The sequence below is a fragment of the Carcharhinus amblyrhynchos genome, chromosome 2, assembly GCF_965287045.1.
Source record: "Carcharhinus amblyrhynchos chromosome 2, sCarAmb.v2.hapA, whole genome shotgun sequence".
In the NCBI taxonomy this organism is placed as follows: Eukaryota; Metazoa; Chordata; class Chondrichthyes; order Carcharhiniformes; family Carcharhinidae; genus Carcharhinus; species Carcharhinus amblyrhynchos.
In genome coordinates, this window is record NC_137325.1 from 97,832,810 (window position 1) to 97,845,048 (window position 12,239).

The window sequence follows — 12,239 nt, forward strand, 5'->3', positions numbered from 1 at the left end:
CATGGGCGTTACTGGCTGGCCAGCATTTATTGCCCATCCCTAGTTGCCCAAGGGAAGTTGAGGGTCAACCACTTTGCTGTGGCTCTGGAATAAAATGTAGAGCAAGGCCTGCATTTTTCCTTCCTTAAGAGAACATTAATGAACCAGAATTTTTTCTGACAATCAACAATGGTTTCATGATCAACAGATTCTTAATTCCAGATTTTTTTTATTGAATTCCACTATCTGCCATGACAAGATCTGAACCTGGATCCCCAAAACATTAGCTGAGTTTCTGGATTAATAGTCTTGCAAAAATACCATTAGGCCATTGTCTCCCCAGAATTAAGTTCTGATTGTTTGTATTTTAACCCACAAGGAATCCTGCATATTACGTAGCTCTGACTTTGTTATTCTGTGGAGGAGGGCATGCACCATGGTACCATGTGCTCATGGCTTTGTTCTGTTATCCTGAGATCCCCACTCTCTGGTATCCTTGCATTATCCATACAAAAGGAGAAGCAGAGTACCATATTATCTGAACTATTTGTATATGTATTTACTGGTCTTTTCTGTATCACGTGTGAAACAATAATCACTGTACTGTGCTAAATTTTAGGGATTTATTGCATCTTGTGGCAAAATGGAAAACCCGTAATAAATATGTTTAGTTTAAAAAGTTGGCAGACTTTGACTCCCCTTGCAGGATAAACAAACACCTCGTGATCCTTTGGCTCACCCTCACCCAGAGCCAGTGTGCTACAGTCCTCAAAGTACAACCCAGCAATGGAAGCTACAGACAAGTCCAAAGAGGAATTTTACTCCAACCTTGAACAATCTTTGGTCCAAGTCTCAATAGACGACAAGCTGATCCTCCTCAACTTCAATGTCAGAGTGGAAAAAACTCAACCTCTGGGGAGGTGTAATCAGCAGAGGTGGTGTAGGAAAATTTAACACCAATGGTATCCTGTTCCTGAGAAAATAGTCTTGACAACACAGGTGGTGAAGGCATCAGCCAAGACATTGAGCATAAGAGTTGGGAAATCATGTTGCGGCTATATAAAAAACTTGGTTAGGCTGCATTTGCAGTATTGTGTGCAGTTCTGGTCAGCACACTATTAGGACATGGAAGCTTTGGAGAGAGTGCAAAGGTTCACCAGGATGTTGCCTGGGCTTGAGGGTGTTTGGCTAAGGAGAGGTTAGATAAACTAGGATTATTTTCACTGGAAAGACAGGCTGAAGGGAGACCTAATAGAGTTCCACAAAATTATCAGAGGCATAGATAGGTTGAATAGTCAGAGGGCTTTTCCCCCCAGGCTGGAGGGATCAACTACAAAGGGGCAAAGGTTCAAGGTGAAGAGGGGGAACTTTAAGGGACATCAGCAAGGGAAGTTTTTCAGAGTAGAGTGCCTGGAAGATGCTGCCAGAGGTGGTGTGGAAGCAGGCACACTAGTAATGTTTAAGAGCCATCTGGATGGGTAAATTAACAGGGAGGGAATACAGAGATATGGTCAGAGTAAGGGCAAAAGATTTTAATTTAGTTAGGGTATCCTGATTGGCATGGGATTGGAAGGCCATTGGGCTTGTTCCCATCCTGTATTTTGCTTTGTTTTATAACACCCTGTTCCATCAGAAAGACAAAGTATAAGGCCTCACAGCAACACCCTTGCTCCAAGTACTGGCACTGCTATGTCACTGTTGAACAATGTACCGCAAGGACATGCATATCACGTGCACCATGACAGGAGCCAATGACAGCGAGATAGACTGCAGTCCTATTCACTCTGATCAACAATAAAGTGGCCCAAAGCAGCAACGGCAACAGAAACAATGCTGCAGGAAATTCAATGCTGAGGCACTCCCAGGACCTGGTAATCAAGCCATATTCAGCCAGCATCTCACTGCCAACCTGACAAATCACAGTGACGTGACCCCAGTGCTTGGTCTGCCCTCAAGGTCTCCATAATCAGCACCTGCAAAGAGATGCTTTGTCACTTGAACAACTGGTTTAATATGACCAAGAGATTCAGGAGCTGATTAAGCATAAGCACAAGGCTTTCCTCAACCTGAAACAATCCAATTCCAGAACGAAAAGCAACTCTACAGACAGCTAAAGACTGAAGTTCAGCAAAAAACCCACAACCTAAATAACAGATGGTGGATAGAGAAAATACAAGAGATCCAGCATAGAGTCCCTACAGTACAAAAAGAGGCCATTTGGCCCAATGAGTCTGCACCGACTCAGAGCTTGTTACCTTTCCCCACCACACATTTACCATGGTTAATCCACCTAACCTACACTCTTTTGGGCTGTGGAAGGAAACCAGAGCACCCAAGGGAAACCCATACAGACACAAGGAGAATGTGCAAACTCCACCATCACCCAAGGCCAGAATCAAACTGCTGTAAGGTAGCAATGCTAATCACTGCACCCTCACTGTGCAGTTAGTTAATAACCAGAATACAAGAGGTTTCTATGGCACAGTCAAGACCTTCTATGACCTTCTATCCGAGAGGTGGCAGATGGAGTTTAATGCGGAGAAGTGTGAGGTGATTCACTTTGGTAGGAATAACAGATGTGTCAAGTATAGGGCTAACGGGAGGACTCTGAATAGTGTGGATGAACAGAGGGATCTAGGTGTATGTGTACATAGATCCCTGAAAGTTGGGAATCAAGTAGATAAGGTTGTTAAGAAGACATACGGTGTCTTGGCGTTTATTGGTAGGGGGATTGAATTTAGGAGTCGCAGCGTAATGTTGCAACTGTACACAACTCTGGTGCGGCCGCACTTGGAGTATTGTGTGCAGTTCTGGTCCCCACATTACAGGAAGGATGTGGAGGCTTTGGACAGGGTGCAGAGGAGGTTTACCAGGATGTTGCCTGGTATGGAGGGGAGGTCCTATGAGGAGAGACTGAGGGATTTGGGGTTGTTTTCGCTAGAAAGAAGGCAGCTAAGAGGGGATCTTATTGAAACATATAAGATGATTAGAGGTTTAGATAGGGTGGACAGTGATAGCCTTTTTCCTCGGATGGAGAAAGCTAGCACGAGGGGGCATGGCTTTAAATTAAGGGGGGGTAGTTATAGGACGGATGTCAGGGGTAGGTTCTTTACCCAGAGGGTGGTGAGGGATTGGAATGCCCTGCCTGCTGCAGTTGTAAATGCGCCTAGTTTGGGGGCGTTTAAGAGATCCGTGGATAGGTTTATGGATGAAAAGGGATTGGTTTAGGTTAGAGGGTCATTTTTTTTTTTAAACTGGTCAGCGCAACATCGTGGGCCGAAGGGCCTGTTCTGCGCTGTAATGTTCTATGTTCAAGCACCCAAGGTCCCACCCACTTGAAGCGCTCATCAAGAACAGAGGCAGCACCTGCTTGAAAGAGCACATCAAAGACCTTATGTTCAATCCGAGTGCCCTTGACTCCATCCCAGAGCATGCATCTCACAACCATCTCAGCAAACCCCCCAAATCTAGTATGGTAGAAAAGGCCATCTGACAGCTAAAAAAAGGCATCAGGAGCAGAAGGAATCCCAACTGAAGCACAAAAACATCATGGAGAAGCATTATTGGCATGAATACATGACCTATTTCCCTTATCTGGAAGGAAGGGAGCATGCCAGGAATCCAAGAGACCATAATCATGATGACCACCTTCAAGAAAGGGGACAGGACTGACTGCAGCAACTAGAGGAATTACCTTGCTATTGGCAACTGAGAAGATTATCGCCATAGTCCTCCTTAATTATTTTTGTGTGAAAGCAAATCATTCTCAACTCTGAAGGACTACCCAAGAATTAAGGCAATATGATGTCCATGAGCCACAACATTCCAGATGTGATGGTGTCTGGAAATGGTCCAAAATTTCCAAATGCCTGCTCTTTGCCCCTTCTGGTTTATGCCACCACACCAGCTCCCCAATTTGTCCACAGTTAAATGGGGAGGTTGACAGAGGAGTCTATACACTACAATTCTTAAGACTATAAGACATAGAAGTACGTTATTTGACCCAGGTCTGCTTTGCCATGCAACTATTCAATTACGTTAGGAGTTAATTGATAATCCTCAATGTCACTTTCCTGTCTTACCCCCATGATGCTTGATTCCTTCATTAAAAATGTATCTATCCCAGCATTGAATACAGTTAATGACTCAGCCTCTACAACTCTCTGCAGCAAAGAGTTCCATAGATTCATTATCTTCAAGAAATTCCTCCTCATCTTTTACCTTAAGAATGGACAACGCCTTACTCAGATTGTGCGTTCTGGTCCTAGACTCTTCTACAAAGGGAAATAACCTTGCAGCATCTACCCTGTCAAGCCCTCAGATAGTTCTATGCATTGCAACAGGGTTACCATTCATCCTTCTAAATGCCAATGAATATAGGCCCAACCTACTCAATCTCTCCTTATGTGAAAATCCTTTCATATCCGGGATCAACCGAGTGAACCTTCTCGCGACTGCCTTCAATGCCAGTATATTTTTCCTTAAATAACAGGACCAAAACGGTTCACAGTAATCTTGGTATGGTCTAGTGTCCTGTACAGTTTTATCAAGACTTCCCCATTTTTTATTCTCCATTCTCTTCAACTTGAAGGCCAACATTCCATTTGCCTTCCCTATTACTTGTTGAACTTGCACACGAGCTTGTGATTTATGCATCAGGACACCCAAATCCCTGTGTTGCAGCTTTTGAGTATCTTTCTGCATTTAATTATTCAACTCCTTTATTCTTTCTACCAATTGCATAACTTCACATTTTATTACATTATATTCCATTTGCCCTTCACTTAGTTTACAGAGCGACAGGTTGTCTTCCTCAAAATTTATCTTTCCAGCCATGTGTGTTATCTTTATCCAAGTTATTAATATATTATAAATAAATTGTGGCCCCTGCATTGAACCCTGTGACACTCCACTGGTTACAGGCTGCCATCCTGAAAATACCCCTCACCCCAAATCTCTGGCTTCTATTAGTCAGTCAATCCTCTATCCATGGTAATTTACTGCTCCTAGCATCATGGGCTGTTACTTATTCAGCAGGCTTTTGTGCAGTACCTTGCTGAACACTTTGGAAATCCCAATGTATTACATCTACTGGTTACCCTCTAGATAGATTGCTCATGACCACCTCAAGGAATTCTTGGTCAGACATGATTTCCCCCAAAATCACTCCAAGAATGAAGACTTCTTCACAGCAATGCTCAGGTACATATGCACCCATTTACAATATGGCCTTCCTTATGTAACCTCCTGATTGGCAGGAAACTCTGTACACAACTTTGAACTCTGCCAAAAAACTCACCAGGTTTGGTAACCAAAAATTACCAGGACATCCAAGCAACAAGTAGTCTTACAAACAAAAGCAAGCTTCCTTCCGCTTAGGACAGAGAATATCACAACTGCTAATAACAAATGTGACAAGTCCAGATTTAAGCCCTTGAAAGAGAAGATAATCATTAGAAAGAAAGAGGACCAAAAGATCATTTCTGAGTTCTAGCACCACTCTGCTATAAATCCTTTGTTTTCATATAGTTCACATTCAGTTAATTTGGCAGTGAAAACTCCATATTATGTCCCTGAAGAATTTTTGGTCGAACTCTACTGGAAAAACTGTTGAGAAATGCGAAGAAAACTAGCCAGAGACAACTGGAGGTATTTATTCTTCAACATGGCAACTGAGTCAGCTATTCATCTGACACTTCAAAGGCATTATAACTGAAGATATCATGGTCCCAGTAAGAAGTCTCACACCAGGTTGAAGTCCAGCAATGCTCACCTGAGGAAGGAACAGAGCTCCGAAAGCTCGTGATTCCAAATAAACCTGTTGGATTTTAATCTGGCGTTGAGACTTCTTATTGTGCCCACCCCAGTCCAACACCAGCATCTCCACCTCATGAATATTATGGCCATTGATGAGAAACCGACCACCACACTTTTTCAATATAGAAATGAAAGCCAGGTACAACAAACAGAAAAGGGTAGACCACATATTTACTCCGATGCTCAGGGACAACCCTGGTCCGTATTTGTACATTTGAATAACTATGAAAAATCAGCAAAAAGGTTAGAGGCAACTAGATATAATAGAACCTTACTCTGATGGATTAAAGATCGCTATCAAGATTTTTCAGTGGTGGTACAACAGAGATGCAAGGGTTTTGACAAAGGAGAAAGACTGAAGATAATCAGAGCACATAATGCCCTAATGTCTGCAGCCACACTTAACTCTACACAAGTATTTGATAGCTTGGAAGGTAATTATTCAGATGCCTCAGAAAACAGGCTGCAGTTGACCGCAAGAGTTTGGATTTTTATCTCATTGTTTTTAGTTTGTGTTTGTATTTTATCAGTCTGATCGGAATGGACAAGTAACTGAGCATGAGTGCGCATTTGTACTCGAGATGCTAGATCCTGTACATAACTTGCATGTTGAACAACACTGTACATAGAACACAAGCCAGTAGGCGCACACATGAGGTTTTGTTTCCCCATCTTAAATATGAGCATTACTGTTAAGCAGCTTGTGGCTTCAGTCTCAACAGGCAGATTAGAATCGTAGAATCTTTACATGGCAAAAAGAGACTCTTCAGCCTATCGAATCTCACTGTAGGGAGTTTATGCCATTAGGATGGCTTAGAGGGTTGCCCCTCCCTTTAGATTGCCCCTTCTGATTTTACTTATTTAGGTATATCCATCACCCACTCAGTTAGCTGTTCAAGGCCAACTTTACTCTATGACTCACATTCATAAAGTGTGATGTATATCAGAATTTCTACCTATTTCATGGCTGGGCAGGAGGATGAATGGTTGCAGGATGGTTGCTTTTTAGCCTCTACAGATGATGCCAATTTTACTTTCTGCTACTGACCTGGAGGAAATCAATGGGGGTTCGGCTCATTTATGGGTCAAAATGAGATCTTGCTTAAAACTGGAGAAATTACGCACTTTTGCAATCCCCAAGTTCAAAAAAGGGCCTCGACTTGCCTAATATAAAAGTATCAGCTCGCCTCTCATCTTATTCCTATACAGGAATGGATAAAGGACCCATTTCCATTTGGCATGGTGCTGAGGCTTGTCAGATTAAATATTCTTTACAAATTCTGTCTTTAGAGATTTCAAGTCAATACCAGACAAATGACAAAACCCAGTGATTATTAATATTTGAGTTTGGAAGAGGCCCCATGATTTAGAGGGAAAATCTACAATAATCTCTTCTCTTACTCCAAGACAGGGAAACCCCGATTTCCCTCCAGGTCTCATGGACCATGTCTTTCACACTTGGGAGTGATTGGGGACTCAGATTGGGGGTGGGGGTGGGAAATCAGCTGCATCACAAATGTGAAATTCCCAGACACTTTTTTTTTTAAGAAAAAACTCGAGACTTCATTAATAAAAGAACCATTATCTTAATGCCAGCGTCTGCACAGCAGGAAAAATACTACTGCTTATGGAATCTAAATAAATAATTAGCAAGTTTTCTGACACTGTTCTAGATCCAAACAAATATGCAAGATTACTGCAGATTTGGGAAAGGAATCTTGCAGTGAATATTGAAGAGATGCCTAGAAAAATGAATAAAATTTTTGTCTGTAATATATTGAAAGCAATTAATCTAAGAATATAATGGTTTGCATATTACACCAAGTTTAAGACACATGATGAACCCTGTCACATCTCCACTATCAAAAAGGACAATCTTAAATAGGGGACTATGCTCACTGGGTCTCACCTTGCATCAAAATAAAAAAACTATTGGTCAGATATACTTGAGTTGGAAAATACATTTGATTTGACCTGAGAGATGGATCCTGTTTCTAATTCTGAAATAAATAAACAGACAACTGTGATTTTGGATCAATGACAAGTCACCTTCTGTACATAATTGGCACAAAATTATAGAACATAGAACATAGAACACTACAGCACAAACAGGCCCTTCGGCCCACGAGTTGCGCCGATCACATCAACACCTACCAACCTACAGACCTATCTATAACCCTCAATCTCATTAAACCCCATATACTCATCCAGAAGTCTTTTAAAAGACCCCAGCGAGTTCGCCTCCACCACCACTGACGGCAGCCAATTCCATTCACTCACCACCCTCAGTGAAAAACTTACCCCTAACATCACTTCTGAACCTCCCTCCCCGCACCTTAAGTCTGTGTCCTCTCGTAGCAACCATTTCAACCTGGGGAAATAGCCTCTGAGAGTCCACCCTATCTATTCCTCTCAACATTTTGTAAACTTCTATCAGGTCGCCTCTCAACCTTCGTCTCTCCAGGGAGAAGAGTCCCAGCTCCCTCAACCTAACTTCATAAGGCATGCCTCCCAGTCCAGGCAACATCCTTGTAAATCTCCTCTGTACCCTCTCAATAGCTTCTACATCTTTCCTATAGTGAGGCGACCAGAACTGCGCACAATACTCTAAATGAGGCCTGACAAGGGTCTTATAAAGTTATGGAGTGTATTCTAATGGAATTTTTAACTTGTATACTTTCATCCAAGTAGGACTCACTTCAAGACATAAGATGGGAGCTCCCCTAAGTATATAGGTTTCATAGTGTCAGACTTACTTCTACAAGGCTTTCCACATAACATGTAATACTATCTCTAATATACTGTACACAAGAATGTGTGCCCTTTTTACTTTTACAGAAAAAAAGAACCAGGGCCAACGTCACACCAGGCTGGCACTGCAGAGGGCATATTGAGAAGATCCTCCTCATCCCTAGTCCACCAAGATACATACTCAGATGCCAATAAAAGCAAAGTTGCAGAAAGAGCCAATAACAGAGCCTATTATTCCTCAACAGTAGTGAAAAAAAGTAGTAGTCAGGGGTTTTAAGCCCTCCAGAGCACCCAAACCTTTGGATTCGAAGGGACTTGAAGGGGGAGATGGCATAGTGATAATGTAGTAATGATAACAAAAATGAGTAACGATAATAAGACACAAGGTATACTATTAAACACAATACATTTGAGGGAGGGTAAATATATACTATGGGCATGGGGCACATATTGGGTTAATCTGGGATGGCATACAGTAGTGCCCACTGTAATATGTAAGAGGGCGCATGGTCCGTGCCCAAGATCAGTTCTAGTGTTGGACAGAGTGAGTGCCAGCAAGCATGGAGACATCTCTCTGCTTGTACCCTTTAGTACATATTTGTAAATCGTTCCAAGGGTCAATAAAGACTTAGCTAACCTGCGTATGACTATGAAGACTTTTCTTCACATCTACCGAACTGCAAGTAACACTCTACAACTAGCAGATTAGCAATCTCAATACTCTATCCAGAGAGCTGAATTAGCAAATGTCAGTATGGAATGGAAGTGAGCTCAATGTTTTAAGCATCTTCACAAATATTTTCAAATCTTATCTAGAGGACAACAGGCCTGGGAATTTTTAAACCAAAAAGCATTGCAATGTTATAATTTGCTGAAAAAAATCAAGCGGACAATAGAATTTTTAATCATAGTAAATCATTAATATGCTGGTTACCTTGATTAAGGTAAACTTCACTTACTTCAGAAATAATCTTCTGTATATCCACATCATTGTGAAATGAGACAAAGCCATATCTAAACAAGAAAAAAAACAATTCATAACAAATACAACATGAAAAAGGCCTGAATTGTCATGACACCATCCAACTTCAAAAGGTATTACAAATTCCAGAAGTTATACAGCTAATGAAGTACTTTAAAGTAAAAAAAACTAGAAATATTTTAAGACTAGACAGCATCTGTGGTGAGAGAAACAGTTCACATTTCACATCAATATTCAACTTTTCCAGTTCTGAAAAATAAAAAAGTAACAAACTTTAAGCAAGTGCAGTGGCAGGGAAAGAGGAGGGAGAATAGAACAAAAAAGTGAGTGGATGGGAGACTGGACAGTTTAAAATCACACAAGAGATGCTGAGACAAGTATAGGAACAAGGATATGCCCAGAGGAGGCACATCTCAGAAAAGCAAAAACATTACCAACAGCTGCAAAATGAAAGCAGTTATGACCTAAAATTGTTTAGCTCAATGAGTCAAGTCCAGAGGCCGTCTGGTGACTAATGAAAGACAAGATCCTATCCTTTCAGGGCACGAGCAGAAAACAACAGGGATGCAATCAATGGCCACAAGTGAGACAACTTGAGTGGAACAAAACGTTCCAGATATTCCAAGTCAAGCATAGCAAGGAACCATACAATTAAATTCCTAAAGCAACAACTGATTTGGAAATGGGCTGAGCCGAAGGAACTGTTGCTTAACGCAAGAACAAATTTAGGCAGCAATGGAATGGTACTGGATGTGGACAGTCTGAGGCCACCATTCAAGGAATAAGTGGGAAGCTCTCAGGACTGTCCTGATGAACGTAAAGGAGTTGGCTATCCTTGGTGAAAATTGGACAGTTTCCTGGATGGAACATGTTAAAAGTGGCAGAGGATATCCAATTATGAATATAGTTGGGAAGAGATTGAACAAGGGGCGACAAAACAGTTCAGATTGAAAGAAATCAAATTTTGTTGGACAAAAACAAGCTTAAGTAATAGACATACGAAGGCAGTCCTGTTCCTTGGGTAGGAGGTGGAAGGGGGCTCACTTGGAGGACTTTGAGGTTGAAAGGCATGAAACGGTCTCCAGAAGAGATGGTTCTGAAAATAATGGCTTGATGTTCAGTGATGATATCACAATTCAAGGAGAGATGGGAAGAGATCACAGAGTGGAATGAAGACTCTACAGGGAAAAAATTTGGTTTTGAAAACAGTAATGCCACTCTTGTCAGCAGTTTAATGATGCTGAGAAAACTGAGTGCTGCAACTTCAGAAGGAGGCAGGTTAAAGTTAAAGTTAGTGAGGGGAGCAGGGAAATAGAACTGGCCAATGTGATGTCAGCAATTCTCAATGAAACAATCTAGAAGGTGAAAGCACAAAGGGTTCCAAGTGAAATGGAAATTCTGAAGATAGAACAAGAGTCCACGACGCTGGAGGCAACCCACCACCCTACCTATCTGTTCAACAGATCACTGACACCACAGATGTTCCCCTCTTCAACATTTTGAAACACCCTGGCCCACTCCTGATTGGCACCTTATCATGCAAGCACAGGAATACAACATTTCCCAGTCTAGCTCCTTCCTTCTCACCGAGTCCCAAATACTTCTGCCAACTAAAATAATGATAACTTGCAATTCAGTACATGCATCCACTGTGTAAGATACAATCTCCTCTAATGGCCAGACCAGAGTGGATGACTCTGCAGAACATCACCACTCAATGTGATCCTGAGCTTCTGGCCCATCAGTTTAATCTTCAGTTGGCCCCAATCTCCATTCCTTCTATCCACCACCTTGTTCGCTATTCCATTGAAGCTCAACAAGCTGACAAAAAACAGCACCTCTCCATCTAAATAAGTATTTTACTGCTTTATGAATTCCTGAGTTAACACTCAGATCAGAGCTTCAACCACTTTTTGCATTGATTCTAGTATTCCTAATCATTCCACCTCTAAAACCTCTATCATTCGTTTCAATATGCACCCATTAAAATCATCTTTAACCTTGCACCACCATCCTTTATATTGTTCAATTACTTCTGGCCTTCCACCCTGTCACAGGCCTTCCTGCTTCCTTTGCCACCTCTGTACTTGCTTACAACACTTAAGAAATCTTATCCAATTCAGACAGGAGGTTACATGCGGTCATAAAAGCAGAATTTATGTCTCAAGTCCCCCTCAAATGTCCCTTCCTCTTCCATGAGTGCAAGAAAAATTCTCATCTTTAGATTTTTGTTCCAGCAACTAAAAGTGCAGTCAACAGAAATACAAGCATAAAAAAACTACTAAAAAAGCCAGTCGGAATGCAAAAGAAAATCAAGAAAGCATTCAAATGCAAACTTCAAAACTCTAAAGAGAGCAACTCAACACAAGACCCATAATGCTCCCTCCTTCCAGCAAACATTTCATAACACAAGGAACAAAAGGAGTAGACCATACAGCCCATCATAGCTGATATTAAGCTTCAATTCCACATTCTCACAAATCAAGACCGCTTTCTCATTTAATTCTTTAATCTGTTTGACCTTATGCCAATCGGTATCTGACTCAGGTAGCAAATCAAGTTCTGCATTTTAATTTTGCCCCCAACTCTTAAAACACTCAACAGAACATCATTCTCCTCCTTAAATTGTTGGCTCCTATGTGGGTCAAAGATGTCCTTAACTATGGAACCAGGCAGGTAAAAATACCTTCACAGCCCCAGTCATGGATAT

General features: G+C 41.5%; 1 protein-coding gene across 1 annotated transcript in view; it reads right to left on the minus strand.

Moving 5' to 3' along the window:
- dazl (deleted in azoospermia-like) overlaps positions 1-12,239 on the minus strand; it is a 144,233-nt gene that overhangs the window by 68,155 nt on the left and 63,839 nt on the right. The window contains exon 4 of the mRNA XM_080214642.1: positions 9,507-9,561. Coding sequence (XP_080070768.1) covers positions 9,507-9,561 — 55 coding nt within the window. The remainder of the gene's footprint in view (positions 1-9,506; positions 9,562-12,239) is intronic.